Source organism: Cervus canadensis, chromosome 2 (genome assembly GCF_019320065.1).
Source record: "Cervus canadensis isolate Bull #8, Minnesota chromosome 2, ASM1932006v1, whole genome shotgun sequence".
In the NCBI taxonomy this organism is placed as follows: domain Eukaryota; kingdom Metazoa; phylum Chordata; class Mammalia; order Artiodactyla; family Cervidae; genus Cervus; species Cervus canadensis.
This window is the reverse complement of record NC_057387.1, coordinates 701040-720626: the sequence shown is the minus strand read 5'-3', so window position 1 is coordinate 720626 and position 19587 is coordinate 701040. Positions and strand designations below refer to the sequence as shown.

The 19587-nt window shown below is 40.5% G+C and overlaps 1 protein-coding gene across 1 annotated transcript in view; it reads right to left on the bottom strand.

The window, feature by feature from the left end:
- Positions 1-3782, bottom strand: part of ADCY10 (adenylate cyclase 10) — a 79027-nt gene extending 75245 nt beyond the window's left edge. The window contains exons 1-4 of the mRNA XM_043450092.1: positions 3361-3782; positions 2574-2678; positions 681-719; positions 335-478 (exon numbers count right to left, since the gene is read on the bottom strand). Coding sequence (XP_043306027.1) covers positions 335-478; positions 681-719; positions 2574-2678; positions 3361-3511 — 439 coding nt within the window. The 5' untranslated portion in view covers positions 3512-3782. The remainder of the gene's footprint in view (positions 1-334; positions 479-680; positions 720-2573; positions 2679-3360) is intronic.
- Positions 3783-19587: the final 15805 nt, after the last annotated feature.

Genomic DNA, 19587 nt, shown 5'->3' with positions numbered 1-19587 from the left:
TTAACTGGTAAATGAGGAAAGCAAAATTCACCTTCTGGTTAGTCAAAGTTCATGACCTGATGGTGGGCCTGAGTCATGATGTTCCACTGTTTTCTCTTTAGAGGGGAGATTCCTCAGGAGTTAGGACCCATATTCAAACTGCTATAGCATCTCTTCTTTCTCAAAAGCTTACATATATGAGATATATATATATATATAGGGCATACCACATGGCCTGCAGAGTCCTTAATTCCCAGATCAGGGGTCAAACCTGTCCTCCCTGCATTGGGAGTGCAGTGTCTTAACTACTGAACTGCCAAGAAAGTGTCTTAACTACTGTACAACCAGAGCTTACCTATCTTGACTCGGATATCCAGGCCTTCTTCAGACTCCTGGGTCTCAAACAATCCGTGAATCTCCAGACTACATTTAATTACCACCGTGATGATGTTTTTCAGTTGCCTCCGCTCCACCTTCCACAGGGCTAGCAGCGCATCACCTTGAAAAGACAGACACACTGGGGGCTCCTAACCTGCCCTGGGGTTCCAGTCTGTTCTGTATGAAATCTGTACAGAAACTTATTCTTCAAACATTTCTCTACCCAGTCTGCTACCCACTGCTCTCTCTGAGATGTCTCCTTTGTCAGTCCAGGAACCTTGGCACTCCTTTCTTACCCCTGCCGTCTCAGTAAGCCCCCATACCTGCAAATTTTAAGATGTCTCCTCCAAAAATCAACACTTCTGAGGGAAAAAAAGAAAATAAGGTGACATTAAACTCTGTTTTTTTTCATTCATTCTCTTAAATTATGTAAGTTCCATGTGTGCAGCATAACTTTGATTTCATAAAGCCAATAAAAAGAATCTACCCTTCAACAGTGGGGTAGAAATTAGGTCAAGAGAAGAGCAATTCAGAGATAGGTTTATACTAAAGATGTCTTCTCAGACAAGGCATTTAAACCCAAGGCTCAGACAAGAATGAGAACAGTGAATTGGATTATGTACCTGCTCTGTTCCTGTGAATGGAAAGAAGTTAGGATTTCTTATGAGGCCTAAGGACAGCTACCCTACTCCTATGATAATGAAATGCTCTTTACTGATCTGTATATGTTATGAGTCAGGGCTTGAGTGAGTGTGGGTGAGTGCATAGATGACAGGACTCCATAAGAACTGAAAAACAGAAAAAACCACAACTATGGTCAACTTGAATTTTATTACCAACTTGCATTTTGTTTATTTAGGCTTTATGACATAAACTGACATTTCTCCTCTGATTTTTGCAGCATTGAAAATGTGCTAAGTGCAATGCAAAGAGGAACCAGAACTGTGTATTTCTGCTTTTAATGAGGATTAAGTGTTGTCTGTTGTTGTCGTTGTTGTTGTTCAGTCACTTAGTCTTGTCCAACTCTTTGTGACCCCATGGACAGCAGCACGCCAGGCCACCCTGTCCCTCACAGGGACACTGTGAGTTGTCTAGTGTTGTCTAGTGGGTGATATTAAGGTATTACTAGGAAACTCAGACCTTGATAATAGACTAGACCTAGGACTTACCTTAAAAGGATAAATCCTTTTCTTAATGAATAGTTCAAATTAATAATGCAAGCAAGTTGGTAGGCAGAGGTTGAAAAGGAGACCAAACTTTTCAGTCATCAGTAAATACTTCAGAATCCATTATTAGTACATAAATTACTGACAAGTAGATTATAACATTCATCTATTCATACCATGAAATTAAAAGATGCTCGCTCCTTGGAAGAAAAGCTATGACAAACCTAGATAGCATATTAAAAAGCAGAGACATCACTTCACCAACAAAGGTTCATACAGTCAAAGCTATGGTTTTTCCAATAGTCATGTACCGAAGTGAAAGTTGGACCATAAAGAAGGCTGAGTGCTGAAGAATTGATGCTTTTGAATTATGGTGCTGGAGAAGATTCTTCAAAGTCCCTTGGATAGCAAGGAGATCCAACTAGTCAGTCGTAAAGAAAATCAACCTTGAATATTCATTGGAAGGACTGATGCTGAAGCTGAAGCTCCAATACTTTGGCCACCTGATGCAAAGAGTCAACTCATTGGAAAAGATCCTAATGCTGTGAAAGATTGAAGGCAGGAGGAGAAGCAGGTGACAGAAGATGAGACAGTTGGATGGCAAGACCAACTCAATGGACATGAGTTTGAGCAAATTCTAGGAGATAGTGAAGGGCGGGAAAGCCTGATGTGCTGCAGTCCATGAGGTCACAAAGAGTCAGACACAACTTAGTGACTGAACAACATTCATAACATATTCTTTTAATGACTGTGTTTGTGTTACACTGATGCTAGCTTTTAGGAGTTATTGAACATAACTAAAAGTATTACTACTACACTTCTTTTCAAAGTAATCTCTAATTGTCTTGTAACTAATACAAAACTAACCCCTCAATCTGTGTTAGTGAGGTTTGATTACATTCCTTCACTTGTACTGTATTACATTTCAAAAAAGACTGGTTTCATACACATTTCATGGAGACAATGAAGGGTACTAAGCAACAGTAGTCTCTCAGGTTGTAACCACCAAATACAGAAAACAATGAATATGCTTAAGTCAGAAACACTTACTCTCCGCTATTGCACTTATGTAGTGGTTGAGGATCTCCACCAACTGCTCAGCCCCTCGGTCCATGTACATGGCTGTGCTGAACTTCTCAGTCATTGCAGTAAAACCTGTAATAATTGCGCAGCTCGTTTCCTTGGGTGCTTGGAGGAAGCAAACAGTGTCAGGAGAAGAGGACCACACTTGCTAGCAATGGAAGTGTTTTAAGAACTGGCAGTGTTTCTTTTAAATGATCTTTGTGGCAGGCCAAGTGTCAGATATTGGGTCTCCTAGATCTATGTTTATTAGGGGTCAAGGAAAGGCACCAGATAACTCTTCCCTCCTAACTTCCCAACTCGAACAGGGCTGACTTCGGTTTTAACTGGGTATAGAACTGCCATTTCATGGTAATGAAAACACACAAAATTCAATGACTTCTGAAGAGGTGGTAAGTTTCCTCTTAAGCTGTAAATAACATTGGAGAGATCATTTCCAGAGGTCAATTTTGCCTGGGATGGTGTAGGGCTTGGAGGCTGAGTCAGTGAAGTTGGGAGAGGGACACTGGAGCCTGAAGTACCAGGCCCAGGACTTAGGCATCTTAAACCTTTGCCCATCACTGGACATGCCAGGTAAAGGAAAATGAAAGGGAGCCAGGCCCACAGCCAGGCCCTCCCTCCTGTCTTCTCAGGGGCGATATTTGTAATAACAGCACAAAAACTCTGAAACAGCACCCCTACTCTGCAGTCAAGCACTGTGTGTGATTTTGATGCAAACCTATTGTTCACCCACATTAAACATCCTTTTTGTGCTTGCCTGAAATATCAACAAACATCAAGACTCCGTCAAAATTATCCACAGAAGGTCTCTCTGGAGAGAAATCTCCATAGACAATGAGGTCCGGTAAATGAGCTGCTATTCTGACGATGGCCCGGTCCTGTGATTCAAGTTCTCTTCGAGTGTTCATGTTCAAGGCAAATACTCAGGATTGTATGATCACCACGAACAGTCCTGAATGGACCTTCTAGAAAACAAAGCTGAGATTGGAGGCAATCTGACTTATATTCATTCACTCGCTCTCCTGTTCCTTTTTCCCCGTTTACTCTAACCTGCAGAACGCTCACTTAAGTGGCTGATGTGGTAATGACTGAGCTGTTGACCAAGCGTTTGCATGAAAGGGTGAGCACTCAGGCTGCAAGTGCTCTGGCGGAGGGCCCAGCAGCCCCAGAGCTTTGGTCCAGGCCCTTCTCCCTTCTGTCCTCATGTTCCCTCTTCCCTTCCCCCTTCCCTTTGGTCTCTTATTTTTTTCTTTCTCTTGTTTGAAAATTAAAAAAGAAGGCATAAACATGAGTTTGTGTGTGTGAATATTTATAGAAAAGTGAAAGTCGCTAAGTCTTGTTCGGCTCTTTGTGACCCCGTGAAATTCTCCAGGCCAGAATACTGGACTGGGTAGCCATTCATTTCCTTCTCCAGGGGATCTTCCCAACCCAGGGATCAAACCCAGGTCTCCCGCCATTGCAGGCAGATTCTTTACCAGCTGAGTCACCAGGGAAGCCCAATTTATAGAAAGGTGAATAGCAAAGTGGAGGGTCATATATAAGCAAGAGATGAAGTGTTTTAAGGTATAGGTGTAAAGAAATAGAGAAAAAGAATTAAAAGGGCTGTGTGTATGTGTGTATATAAGACTTTAAACTGTAAATGGAAGGAAACGTGGAAATTTTGATTTCTTATCTAGTTAGTTCCGAGACTAAGGCATTTCTTTGACTGCTGGGGCTAATGAAACGCTCACACCTGAATGTTGTGAAAATCATGCTGAACCACCCTGAACAGAAATAGCATACCTAATATTTTCAGAGCAATTCAAGTTCCTGGAATAAATGATACAGATAAAGAAGGAGTTTAAAAAAAAAAAAGGAGGCACTGATACTCACTAACATGAAGGAAGTTGTTAGTAATTTCAACCAGTTGTAAGTCATGTTGGGGTACATAAGAGTATTAGAAAAACTGAGACAGCTTCAATGAAGCATTTTTTTTAAATCAAGAAAAACATTAGTATATTAGCATATTTTACAAAAAAATCCTTGAAATGGACAGAAACCTTTAAAAATGGGTGCTAAATATTAGGTATTAGATAATCTTTAAAAGGAAAAACTTGGTAAATACAAATGTTAAGAAATGAACAAAAGGTAGGAGAAGCATATAACTAAGTTTTGTTTTTTTTTTAAAGGAGTATCACCGAAACACAGCATATGCTAGTAACAGTCAGCAGATAATAAATACATCAAATAAATATTTTCAGATAGTAAATTTGATAAGTGCTATAGGAACTTATAAGAAGGCTATGAGAATGACTAGAATGAGCTGAGACTTAGGAAAATGCTGAAGTTAAGAAAACCTAGAGGGGCTTTTAGGTTTTATTGACAGCAAGGTAATTAATAAAGGAACAATAAGGACAAAGCTTAACTACGATGTACTACACAACACTTCTTTTGTTTCTGTCTTCTCCATTATGGAGAAGTGAGAATATAATAAATATTGACAAGAAAGAATTGAAGTCCAAGATAAGAAAACAGTGTTAAAGTACCCAGTCATTTAAATTCAAGCAGCCATCCCCAGGGCTTCCCTGGTGGCTCAGCTGTAAAGAATCTGCCTGCAATGTAGGAGACTTAGGTTCAACCCCTGGGTTAGGAAGATCCCCCCAGAGAAGGAAATGGCAACCCACTCCAGCATTCTTACCTGGGAAATCCCATGGACAGAGGAGCCTGGGAGACTACAGTCCATGGGGTGGAAAGAGTTGGACACAACTTAGTGACTAACCCACCATCACAGCCATCCCCAGATAACCCATATCCACTGAAATACATGGAAAGAATTGACAGATGTAATGTCAGTAATCTCAAAAAATAATGGAAAGGCCTTCTGTGGTGGCTCATTGAGGGCTTCGCTGATGGCTCAATGGTAAAGAATCCACCTGCCAATGCAGGAGACACAGGTTTGATCCCTAGGCTGGAAGGATCCACATGCTGAGGAGCAACTAAGCCCGTATGTTAGTGCTACAATTACTGAGCCAGTGCTCCAGTGCCCAGGAGCTGCAACTACTGAGCCCACAAGCCACAGATACTGAAGCCTGCATGCCCTAGAGCCCGTGCAACGAGAAGCTCCCGCAATGAGAAGCCTGCCCACTACAGCTAAAGAGTAGCCCTCGTTTGCTGCAACTAGGGAAAAGCCCATGCAGCAACAAGGACACAGAATAGCCAAAAATTAAAAAATAAAATAAAATTATTAAAAAAAAAAAAAAGGAGAATGTGAGAAAGGCTGGAAAGTTAGAGGCTGGTACATTTTCTTCTGAATTTCGAAAGATGAGCCTACATGTGGGTTCCAGAAAACACAGTCTGGTAAATGTGGCCTATCAGTTAATATAAGCTAGTTTTGCTTCAACAATGGAAAACTCCAAAATCTCAGTGGCTGGAAATAACAATGGCTTATTTCTTACTCATGCCACATATCTACTGTGGGCTTCCCAGGTGGCTTAGTGGTAAAGAATTTGCCTGCAATGCAGGGGACAAGGGTTCAATCCCCGGGTGGGGAAGATTCCCTGGAGAAGGAAATGGAAACCTACTCCAGTGTTCTTGCCTCAGAAATCCTATGGACAGAGGAGCCTGGTGGGCTACAGTCCAAGGGGTCGCACAGAGTTGGACATGACTTAGTGACTAAACCACCACCCCATGTCCATTGTAGGTAGGCTGAGGCCCTACTCTACTGTTGCCTTCATTCTGGGACCCAGGCTGGGACCTTTCAGTTTCCCAGACACAGTAGCAAATAGCAAAGAGTATTCCACTGTAGATTCCTTCTTAAAGTGTCCTCCCAAAAGTAACTTATTTCACTTCCACTGAAGTGATACTGGTTGGCCAAAGCAGGAAAGTGCGATCCTACCATGTATGCGGTGGGAGAGCGCTCTGGAATATTTGTGAGTTGCCATATTCAGTGATAGGGCTTCCCTAGTGACTCAGCGGTAAAGAATTTGCCTGCAACGCAGGGGTCGCAGGAGACTCGGGTTCTATGCCTGGGTCAGGAAGATCCATGGAGGAGGAAATGGCAACCCACTCAAGTATTCTTGCCAGAAAAATCCTACGGACAGAGGAGTCTGTCAGGCTACAGTCCAAAGGGCTGCAAGGAGTCATACACAGCTGAGCACAGAGCATGCTGCATAATACATGAGCACTTGTATCAGTAAGAGGTGATGAAAAGGAATTAAAATGGATTCACAGCTGAGAACAAACTGGCCTTATCTCCTTTTTTTGATTTATTAAACTTTTAAATCAAGAGAATGCTTTCTACAAAGCATATGTTGAATTTAACAAGGCATTTGGCCAAGTTTCTCACATCTTTATGGGTAACATACTAAATTATAAGAGAGATGAAAATGTCCCTAACTGGTTAACAGTTAGACTTAAAGGATATTAATTTGTGTTCTAGTGTCCACTCTGAGGGATCCTCCACAAGTGTGCTAGAGGACTCAGATAAAGATACAGTTGGAAGGAAAGCTAATATATTGAATGATAGAATCTTAAAATATCTTTCAGTCAAAATATTTGACTGAAATAACAATGAAATTTCAGAAGAATGAATGCAAATAAGTACTGTGCTTAAAATTTTAACAATATCAAACCCATAAGCATGTAGTGTAAAAGACTAGATTTACTGCAAATTCAATGCTGTCTTTTAAAAAACTTATTGAAGTATATAACATATGTGCAGAAAAGGCAAAATTTCTAAGTGGACAGCTTGATGAGTTATAAAGTGAACCAATCCATGTTCTCTATTCATATCAAGAAAGAACATGTGGACTTCCCTGGTGGTCCAGTGGTTAAGAATCTGCCTGCCAAAACAAGGTACATGGATTTGATCCCTGGTCCAGGAAGATTTCACATGCTCTGGGGCAACTAAGCCCATGCACCCACAACTACTGAGTCTGACCTCTAGACCCCGTGAGCTGCAGCTACCGAGCCCATGTGCCCTAGAGCCCATGCTCCACAATGAAAGAAGCCACAGCAATGAGAAGCCCGTGCCCCCCAAGTAGAGAAAGTCCACATGCAGTTAATGAAGACCAAGTGCAGTAAAAAATTAACAAATTAAAAAAAGTAAAGCACTTATTATATGTTTTGTTAAAAAAAAAAATAACTGGTACTACAGAGGCCAGTTTCATATTATCTCCCGTTTACTCCCCCCACCTCCCCAACGTTAGTCTATCTCCTGATTTGTGATATCATAGATAACTTTTACCTTATTTTTAACTCTGTGTAGATGGAATAATATTATATATACTTTCTTATCTTTTCTCAAATGGTTGTGATGTTTATCCGTGTTGTTGTGTGTATATTAGTAATCATTTGTTTTCAGTGCTATATGGTGTCATTTGATTATACACAAATTATTTATCCCTTCTACTATTGACCTATGGGTTGTTTTTCCCATTTTCAGGCTACTAGGAATAATGCTGCTAAGAGCATTCTTTTTTATTTTTATTTTTTTAAGAGCATTCTTTTTTTAAAAAAAGAATTTATTTATTGTTGTTTTTGCCACATGGCATTTGGGATTAGTTCCTCTACCAGGGATTGAACCCATGACCCCTGCACTGGAAGCTCAGAATCTTAATCACTGGACAGCAAGGGAAGTGCTTAACAGCATTCCTGTGCATGTGTTTTGGAGAACACATATATGCATTTCACATGGGCATATACCTAAGCGTGGAATTGCTGAGTCAATTTACACCCCCCAAGCAAAATGTGAGAGTTCTATATCCCAGCTAACATTTACTATTGTCAGTCTTTTAAAATTTTGGACTTCTTGGTAGATGAGTGGTGATATTTGTGGTTTTGTTTCCCTGCAGGTACTAGAGAAATTAAGCATGGCCATCTTGGATACCATGCAGATCTTAAGGTAGTAAGCAGTGTTCAAATCTGATTCAGAGTATTGGGTTTAGTTCTACTCACTTCATTTGAAGTTCATGGACTATGAAATTTGAGGAATGATGGGAGACCTTAGAAACATTGTCAGGAGATGACACTTGGGTAAAAATGGTTATTGCCTTTGGATGTTTAAACTGAACTGTGAAGGGTGTGGAGAAACCAGGAGACATATGTGCAAAGTCTAATTAGACCCCTGAATTTAACAGAAGAATTCCCCTACTTTCTCCCTCAGGTAGAGACTGGATTTGGTTAAACAAGAAAAAAGTGCGTGAGAGGGTTGAAGAGGGAAAGTAAAGCTGGTGTTCTTTTTCCTCAGTGGAGGGAGCTAGTTTATCAAAGAATAGGTAACCAGAAGGCATGTGATTTCTGTAGGAATGGACGCTCTGAAGAGGCTTCCGCAGAGGTGACCTACCCCATTCACTGACTAGCTCAGCTTCACTCTCTCTGGCTGTCACTTGTAAGAATGTCAGTTTTAGTAAGCAACAATATAGGACATCTGGTTAAAGTTGAATTTTAAAGAAACAGTGAATAATTTTTTTAGTATAAATATATCTCAGCTTGCTTGCTACCACCAGCCTCTTCAATCTTGGCAATACCACACCCTCTCCACATGTACAGTTAAGACTGTTTTGCTTTAAACTCTAAAACTAAAATGGGTTAGATTTATGTTTTGCTTTGAAAGGATCAAGTAGGATCAATGGCTATCGATTCCTGGGAGGCAAATTTAACATTGTACCTGGTTAGTCTTAGTATTGGAGTATCGGAGTGAGAGACTGTATGTCTGCAAGGTTGTATAGGTGATTCTTGTCTTTAGTGGAACGATGAATTACATATATATTTTTTTAATTGTAGTATTTACAATGTTCCAGATGTGTATTATTTTAAATAAGGTGACTTGAAGATCTGGACGGATTTTTCTAAGTTTGTGATTATCAGGTAAGGAAAGTAGGTGCATTTGGAGATTAAGCTCACAAATATAGAAGGGAAACTAGAATAACAAAATTATCTGTTAATGGACTGAAGAGGCAAAGACATCTAAAATGAATACCTGAGCTTTTCTGTTTCAGAAGACTAACTTTTTCTGCTTTAAGTTCTGCAACATCAGAAAATGATGACTGTTACGGCATTTTTTTTCCAGCCACGCCACACGGCCTCTGAGATCTTCGTTCCCTGGCCAAGGATTGAACCCATGCCCCCTGAAGTGAAAGCATGGAGTTTTAACCATTGGACCACCAGGGAAGTCCCTATTAAGGCCTTTTATATGAAGTATTTTACATAGGTTACCTCATTTAATCCTCAAAACAGCGCTGTGAAGTAGGCTTCATCCCCATTTTATAAATATAGAAACAGCAGTCCAGATGAATTTGCCTTAGGTCACACAGCTGGAAAGCAAGCCCAGGTCTGGGGAATTTCAAAATCCCTATTCTTTCTAGTATACCATGGTACATCCCATTTAATGACACTTTGGGGATGTTTACAACCTAGAGAAAATATTTAATTTTAGAGCACTTTCAATGCCTAGTGATGTACCGTCGTCAATTGTTTGGCCAGTTAAATCAAGAATAGAGCTTGAGCAGAGTGTGGCCACTGAGAAAAACATGAAAACATCTAGGATTGAGGCTATCTGACAGAGTGAAAGAGCAAGGCCTCGATGACAGACCAAGACAGATTTTCCTGAATGAAGAAGTGTGTCCAATTTTAATTTGCTTAAAGAAAAGTCAGCAATACCCTCAAAGGAAAATGAAACTAAAGATCAATTACATTCATTATTGTTTCTCTAAATATCTTTTCTAGAAACTTCTAATAGATTTCAGTTTCCATCCCATTTTTCATCAATATGTAAAATCAGGTTTTACAAGAATCCGAAGGAGATACTCTGAACATAAAGGGATAATGTTATCTGCCAAGAAAGCTTGCCAGACCACTCTTTTCAAGGTAATTTTTCCTCTAAGCTATGAGGACATTTAGTGTCTATAAATTTAAGTGCCTGATTATCTATTTTTAAAATCCTTGGTTATCTTTTGATCTGTTTATGTCTTCTCTGAATTGAAGCTTCTCTGTTTTAGAGATCACATTCTATGTATATGTGTTTCTTCCACGCATCTTTCTAGAGCCCCTTCACATGGTAGGCATTTGCTATTTGATGACTGATAAAGGTATCACATGAGAAGTTGCAGGAGGTAAATTGATAGTAATCTAGAAAAATAGAACATCTAGGATAAATAGGAGGAGGTAACACTGAAACATTCAAACTTCTAATCTCACTTAAAGGATTGCCACAGATATATACAAGGTGAACTTCCATTCCTAGCCCAAGGCTTCCCCTTTCCTTAAGTTCCCAAACCTCCCTCCCCAAGGGTAGCCCTCATCTTAGCTCTGCAACCACTGTTTATCTTCCTATAGTCACATACCTCTTCTCTCTCCAAGGCTGAGGAAAATCAGGGCCTAGATTAGGGACTAGATCTTTCAGGAACTAGTCAGGAGTGCAAAAGACAGGAAAAGAGCCTGGATGACATCATTCAGAAGACAGCAGAAGTGCCATGTCTGTCTAAAGCTGACCCATAAAATGACAGTTTTCTCTAAAAGCCGTTCTCCTGGCCACACCCTCATCAGTAGCTCATTGTTTCACGGGCAGGGACTGTGCTTCTGATTGGCTGGCACTGCAATCCCCTCCCCCCACAGCCCCAGGGGCCCATGGCTCACAGAAGGATGGTCTCAGGGTCCCTAGATGGAGATCTGGGGCAAGGTTCAGAGAGACTGATATGACCCCAAAGCAGTCCTGACTGTGTGGAAGGTGGTTGAACTTAGGCAATAGTTGGCAGGTGATTAGAAAGACAAGTTTCTCCTGAGTAAACACCCATTTATGGTTAACAATGATTGTGACTTCTATCAGAACTATGAAATTTACACTACAATACTTATCTTCAGAGATTTTTGTGAAGTAAATTTTTGACTTGTCTTTTCTGAGTGGTCAAGTCCATCATTCAGCTCATTTAAGTCAATCAGTTGTATCTGACTCCTTGCAACCCCATCCACTGCAGTATGCCAGGCTTCCCGGTCCATCACCAACTTGCAGAGCTTACTCAAACTCATGTCCATAGAGCTGATGATGCCATCCAACCATCTCATCCTCTGTTGTCCTCTTCTCCTCTTGCCTTCAATCTTTCCCAGCATCAGGGTCTTTTCCAATGAGTCAGTTCTTTACATTAGGTGGCCAGAGTAAGGAAGTTTCAGCTTCAGCATCAGTCCTTCCAATCAATCTTCAGGATTGATTTCCTTTAAGACTGACTGGTTGGATCTCCTTGCAGGCCAAGGGACTGTCAAGAGTCCAACACCACAGTTCAAAAGCATCAATTCTTTGGTGCTCAACTTTCCTTACAGTCCAACTCTCACATCCATACATGACTACTGGAAAAACCATGGCTTTGACTAGACAGACCTTTGTTGGCGAAGTAATGTCTCTGCTTTTAATATGCTGTCTAGGTTGCTCATAGCTTTACTTCTAAGGAGTAATTTCATGGCTGCAGTCACCATCTGCAGTGATTTTGGAGCCTGGGAAAATAAAGCCTCTCACTGTTTCCATTGTTTCTCCATCTATTTGCCATGAAGTGATAGGACTGGATGCCATGACCTTAGTTTTTTGAACATTGAGTTTTTAAGCCAACTTTTTCACTCTTCTCTTTCACTTTCCTCAAAAGGCTCTTCAGTTCTTCTTCCCTTTCTGCCATAAGGGTGGTGTCATCTGCACATGTGAGGTTTTTGATATTTCTCACAGCAATCTTGATTCCAGCTTGGGCTTCATCCAATCCGGCATTTCGCATAATGTACTCTGTATTTAAGTTAAATGAGCAGGGTGACAATATACAGCCTTGATGTACTCCTTTCCCTATTTGGAACCAGTCTGTTGTTCTGTCAGTTCTAACTGTTGTTTCTTCACCTGCATACAGATTTCTCAGGAGGCAGGCAAGTTGGTCTGGTATTCCCATCTCTATAAAAATTTTCCATAGTTTGTTGTGATCCACACAGTCAAAGGCTTTGGCATAGTCAATAAAGCAGAAATAGGTGTTTCTGGAACTCTCTTACTTTCTCTATGATCCAATGGATGTTGGCAATTTGATCTCTGGTTCCTCTGCTTTTTCTAAATCCAGCTTGAACATTTGGAAGTTCATGTACTGTTGAAGCTTGGCTTGGAGAATTTTGAGTGTTACTTTGCTAGCGTGTGAGATGAGTGCAGTTGTGCAGTAGTTTGAACATTCTTTGGCATTGCCTTTCTTTGGGATTGAAATGAAAACTGACCTTTTCCAGTCCAGTGGCCGCTGCTGGATTTTCCAAATTTGCTGACATATTGAGTGCAGCACTTACACAGCATCATCTTTTAGGATTTGAAATAGCTCAACTGGAAGTCCATCACCTCCACTAGCTTTGTTTGTAGTGATGCTTCCTAAGGTTCACTTGACTTTCCATTCCAGGATGTCTGGCTCTAGGTGAGTAATCACACCATCATGGTTATCTGGGTCATGAAGATTTTTTTGGTATAGTTCTGTGTATTCTTGCCACCTCTTCTTAATATCGTCTACTTCTATTAGGTCCATACCATTTCTGTCCTTTATTGTGCCCATCTTTGCAATGAAATATTCCTTTCGTATCTCAAATTTTCTTGAAGAGATATCTAGTCTTTCCCATTCTTATTTTCCTCTATTTCTTTGCATTGATCATTGAGAAAGGCTTTCTTATCCCTCCTTGGTATTCTTTGGAACTCTGCATTCAAATGGGTATATCTTTCTTTTCCCTTTTGCCTTTCACTTCTCTTCTTTTCTCAGCTATTTGTATTGCCTCCTCAGACAACCATTTTGCCTTTTTGCATTTCTTTTTCTTGGGGATGGTCTTGATTATTGCCTCCTATACAATGTCACGAACCTCTGTCCATAGTTCTTCAGGCACTCTGTCTATCAGATCTAATCCCTTGAATCCATTTGTCACTTCCACTGTATAATCATAAGGGATTTGATTTATGTCATACATGAATGGTCTAGTGGTTTGGTTTTCCCTAATTTCTTCAATGTAAGTCTGAATTTTACAATAAGGAGTTTATGATCTGAACCACACTCAGCTCCCAGTCTTATTTTTGCTGACTGTACAGAAAGGCACCATCTTTGACTGCAAAGAATATAATCAATCTGATTTCGGTATTGACCATCTGGTGATGTACATGTGTAGAGTCTTGTGTTGTTGGAAGATGGTGTTTGCTATGACAGGTGCGATTGGCAAAACTCTGTTAGCCTTTGCCCTGCTTCATTTTGTACTACCACGCCAACCTTGCCTGTTACTCCACGTGTCTCTTGACTTCCTACTTTTGCATTCCAGTCCCCTATAATGAAAAGGACATCTTTTTTGGGTGTTAGTTCTAGAATGTCTTGTAGGTCTTCATCGACCTGTTCAATTTCAGCTTCTTCAGCATTACTGCTTGGGGCATAGACTTGGATTATTGTGATATTGAATGGTTTGCCTTGGAAACGAACAGAGATCATTCTATCACTTTTGAGGTTGCATCCAAGTACTGCATTTTGGACTCTTTTGATGGCTATTCCATTTCTTCTAAGAGATTCTTGCTCATAGTAGTAGATAAAAATGGTCATCTGAGTTAAATTCACCCCCAGTCCATTTTAGTTTGCTGATTCCTAGAAAGATGACGTTCACTCTTGCCATCTCCTTTGACCACTTCCAATTTACCTTGATTCATGGACCGAACATTCCAGGTTCCTATGCAATGCTTTTTACAGCATTGAACTTTACTTCCATCACCAGTCACATCCACAACTGGGTGTTGTTTTTCTGAATATTCATTGGAAGGCCTGATGATGAAGCTGAAACTCCAGTACTTTAGCCACCTGATGTGAAGAGCTGACTCATTTGAAAAGACCCTGATTCTGGGAAAGATTGAAGGTGGGAGGAGATGTGGATGACTGATGGAGATGGTTGGATGGCATCACTGACTCGATGGACAGTGATGGGAGTTGGTGATGGACAGAGAAGCCTGGCATGCTGCGGTCCATGGGTTCACAAAGAATCAGACAGGACTTAACTGAACTACCCCTACCATAGTTTGGCCTCAGGCTAAACAACAGGCAGGGAAAGCCATCAACAGAAAATTGGATTAAAGATTGACTGAGCATGGCCTCACCCATCAGAACAAGACCCAGATTTACCCACAGCCAGTCCCTCCCATCAGGAAGCTTCCATAAGCTTCCATAAGCTTCTTATGCTTATCCATCAGAGGGCAGACAGAATGAAAACCACAATCACAGAAAACTTACCAAAATGATCATATGGATCACAGACTTGTCTAACTCAATGAAACTATGAGCCATGCCTTGTAGGACCACCCAAGACAGTTGGGTCATGGTAGAGATTTTGACAAAACATGGTGCACTGGAGAAGGGAATGGCAAACCACTTCAGAACTTGAGAACCTTGAGAACCCGATGGATAGTATGAAACTAGAAAAAAGATATGACATGGAAAGATGAGCTCCCCAGGTCGGTAGGTGCCCAATATGCTGCTGGAGAAGAGTGGAGAAATAACTCCAGAAAGAATGAAGAGACGGAGCCAAAGCGAAAAAAATGCCCAGTTGTGGATGTGACTGGTGATGGAAGTAAAGTCAGATACTGTAAAGAAACAATATTACATAGGACCCTGGAATGTTAGGTCCATGAATCAAGGCAAATTGGAAGATGGCTAGAGTGAACATTGACATTTCAGGTATCAGTGAACTAAAATGGATCAGAATGGGCAAATTTAATTCAATGACCATTATATATACTACAATGGGCAAGAATCTCTTAGAAGAAATGGTGTATTCCTCATAGTCAACGAAAGAGTATGAAATGCAATACTTGGGTACAATCTTGGTTTGTTTCCAAGGCAAACCATTCAATATCACAGTAATCCAAGTCTATGCCCCAACCAGTAATGCCGAAGAAGCCGAAGTTGAATGGTTCTATGAAGACCTAGAAGACCTTCTAGAACTATTTATTTTTAATTTTTCTTTATTTTTACTCAATTGTGTCCGACTCTTTGAGACCCCATGGACTGTAGCCTACCAGGCTCCTCCGACCATAGGATTCTCCAGGCAAGAATACTGGAGTGGGTTGCCACGCCACCCCAAATGTCCTTTTCATCACAGGAGACTGGAATACAAAACTAGGAAGACAAGAGATAATTGGAGTAACAGGCAAGTTTGGTGTTGGAGTATAAAATGAAGCAGGGCAAAGGCTAGCAGAGTTTCCCAAGACAACACTCTGGTCATTGCAAGCAGCCTCTTCCAACAACACAAGAGAAGACTCTACCTGTGAACATCACCAGATGGTCAGTACTGAAATCAGACTGATTCTGTTCTTTGCAGCCAAAGATGGAGAAGTTCTATACAGTCAGCAAAAGTAAGACTGGGAACTGAGGGGGCTCAGATCATAAACTCCTTATTGTAATATTCAGACTTAAATTGAACAAAGTAGAGAAAACCACTCGATCATTCAAGTATGAGGTAAATCAAACCCCTGATGATTATACAGTGGAAGTGACAAATAAAGATTCAAGGGATTAGATCTGATAGACAGAGTGCCTGAAGAATTATGGACGGGGGTTTGTGACATGGTAAAGAAGGGGGTGATCAAAACCATCCTCAAGAAACAGAAGTTCAAAAAGGTAAAATAGTTGTCTGAGGAAGCCTTACAAATAGCTGAGGAAAGAAGAGAAGTAAAAGGCATAGGGAAAAGGAAAGATATACCCACCTGAATGTAGAGTTCCAAAGAACAGCAGGGAGAGATAAGAAAGCCTTCCTAAGTGATCATTGTAAAGAAACAGAGGAAAACAATAGAATGGGAAAGACTAGAGATCTCTTCAAGAAAATTAGATACTAAGGGAACATTTCATGCAAAGATGGGCACAATAGAGGACTGAAATGGTATGGAACCTAACAGAAGCAGAAGATATTAAGAGGAGGTGGCAAGAATACCCAAAAGATCTATACAAAAAAAAAAAAAAAAAAATCCTGATGACCCAGATAATCACGATGGTGTGATTACTCACCTAGAGCCAGACATCCTGGAGTGTGAAGTCAAGTGGGCCTTAGGGAGCATCACTACAAATATAGGTAGGGGAGGTAATGGAATTCCTGTTGAGCTATTTCAAATCCTAAAAGATGATGCTGTGAAAGTGCTGCACTCAATATGCCAGCAAATTGGGAAAACTCAGCAGTGGCCACAGGACTGGAAAAGGTCAGTTCTCATTCCAACTCCAAAGAAAGGAAATGCCAAAGAATGATCAAGCTACTGCACAACTGCACTCATCTCACATGCTAGCAAAGTAATGCTCAAAATTCTCCAAGCCAGGCTTCAACATTACGTGAACTGAGAACTTCTTGATGTTCAAACTAGATACAGAAAAGGCAGAGGAGCCAGAGATCAAGTTGCCAACATCCGTTGGATCAAAGAAAAAGCCTGAGAATTCCAGAAAAATATCTACTTCTGCTTTATTGACTATGCCAAAGTCTTTGTGTGGATCACAACAAACTGGAAAATTGTCCAAGATGGGAATAGCAGATCAACTTCCTTGCCTCCTGAGAAATCTGTGTGCAGGTCAAGAAGCAACAGTTAGAACCAGACATAGAACAATAGTCTGGCTCCAAATTGGGAAAGGAGTGTGTCAAGGCTGTAGGTTGTCACCCTGCTTACTTAACTTAAATGCAGAGTACATCACGCGAAATGCTGTACCTGGATGAAGCACAAGTTGGAATCAAGAATGCCTGAAGAAATGTCAACAACTTCAGATATGCAGATGACACCACCCTTACTGAAGAAAGTGAAGAGGAACTAAAAGCCTCTTGATGAAAGTGAAAGAAGAGAATGGAAAAGCTGGCTTAAAACTAGGTGGGAGGGGGGATCGGGATGGGGAATACGTGTAAATCTATGGCTGATTCATGTCAATGTATGACAAAACCCACTGAAAAAATAAATAAATAAATAAAGGAAAAAACAAAAAAACAAAAAGAACTCAACATTCAAAAAATGAAGATCATGGCATCCGGTCTTATCACTTTATGGCAAATAGATGAGGAAACAGTGGAAACAGTGACAGACTCATTTTTTCTTTGGCTTGAAAATCACTGGCGATGCAGACTGTAGGCATGAAGTTAAAAGATGCTTGCTCCTTGGAAGAAAAGCTATGATCAACCTAGGCAGCATATTAAAAAGCAGAGACATGTTTGCTGACAGAGATCTGTATAGTTAAAGCTATGGTTTTTCCAGTGGTCATGCATGGATGTGAGAGTTGAATCATAAAGAAAGCTGAGTGCCAAAGAACTGATGCTTTTTGAACTGTGGTGTTGGAAAAGACTCGAGAGTCCCTTGGACTGCAAGAAGCTCAAACCAGTCGATCCCAAGGACTCAAATCAGTCCTGAATATTCATTGGAAGGGCAGATGCTGAAGCTGAAGCTCTAACACTTTAGCCACCTGATGCAAAGAACTGACTCAGAAGACACTGATGCTGGGAAAGATTCAAGGCAGGAGAATTGGACGACAGAGGATGAGATGGTTGGATGGCATCACTGACTCAATGGACATGAGTTTGAGCAAGCTCTGGGAGTGGTGATGGATAGGGAAGCCTGGTGTGCTGCAGTCCATGTGGTCACAAACAGTTAGACACTACTGAGTAACTGAACTGAACTGAAGATTCAGTAATGGGATGGATTAAAGTTTTTGGGTAGAAAAGAAGCATGATGTAGTCTGTCAGAAATTTTGAGAACGAAGAGTAAGTGATTGCTTCTAAATACTACAATTAATTTGACTGACAATTGGGCGTTAGAGAACCCACAGGGGAAAGAGCAGGTTTTAAGGAAAGGAAATGAAATACCAATTCAATACAAGCATTTTAATAAACTTTTTTGTATCTAGGCCATTTTTCACAGTAAATTTTATCATAAATGCTTAACCCTAGAAAACATGTACACATGGGTGTGCTCCTATAACAAACAAATTTAACAGGGTGGCTTGAAAAGAGAAAGCAGTAATAATATGACCCTTCAGGACCTTTTGCTTTTGTCAAATTTTTTAATCATTCCCCTTCAAGTATATAGAACACTGAAAGAAGAAAAGATAAATTTTTCAATTGTTAATTGCCAAATTTTGTTTATAGTATATTATTATTCAAAAAGCTCTTTGTCACTTGCTTCTTCCAATTTAGAAATAACTGGCTTCGTTCGTTCCTCTGACTACAGTTCTAACAGGACTGGTTTTACTCGGATTTTCAAAAGAAAGCTTCAGTACTACAAATGGGTTTTTGAATCAAATATGAACCTTCATAATGGGACAAAGGCCACATTTACAGAAAACTGACTTATGTCCCAGGCACTTGGCAGGACACTTTAACTTGCCCAAAGTCAGAGATTATGTCACAGAGCTAGGATTCATATTCAGGTCTGCCCGACTGTAGAGCTTTTCTGCCACATCACATTGATTCTTGAATGTATTTCAAAAATTTATAAATCCATTTTTACTCTGTAGCTGTAAAAGAATTTCACACAATATGTTAGGGAAAACACTGATTGAAACTGCCTGCCCTGGCTAGGCACCATAGCAACCATTTGCATGAATTATTTTTTGATAGGTGGGCCAGGTAAAGAATGCAGAACCAACAAGTAACCACCAGCCAGAAGAATTCAGGAAAGGTCAAAAAGAGATGCCACCTGTCCTACTGATCTCCCAGAATCCTCCTCATTGAAATTCATTTTGGTTGAGCAATGGCTGAGCCACCAGGAAGGACCCTGAGTCAGAATGATTGGCCAGAGACAATCTGGAAACTAATCTCATCACCATCAAACCGGAGGCTGCGAGTCACGTAGCAGAGTTGTCCTGCTCTTCGCCTAAGGGCCCTTTCTTAATAAAATCTCTTGCTTTGTCAATACGTGTCTCCTCAAACAATTCATTTCTGAGCGTTAGACAAGAGCCCCCATGGGTCCCCCTTCCTGCAACAAATACATAAAAAAAATTTATTCTTCTGTTTAAGTTAAAATGTTAAGACA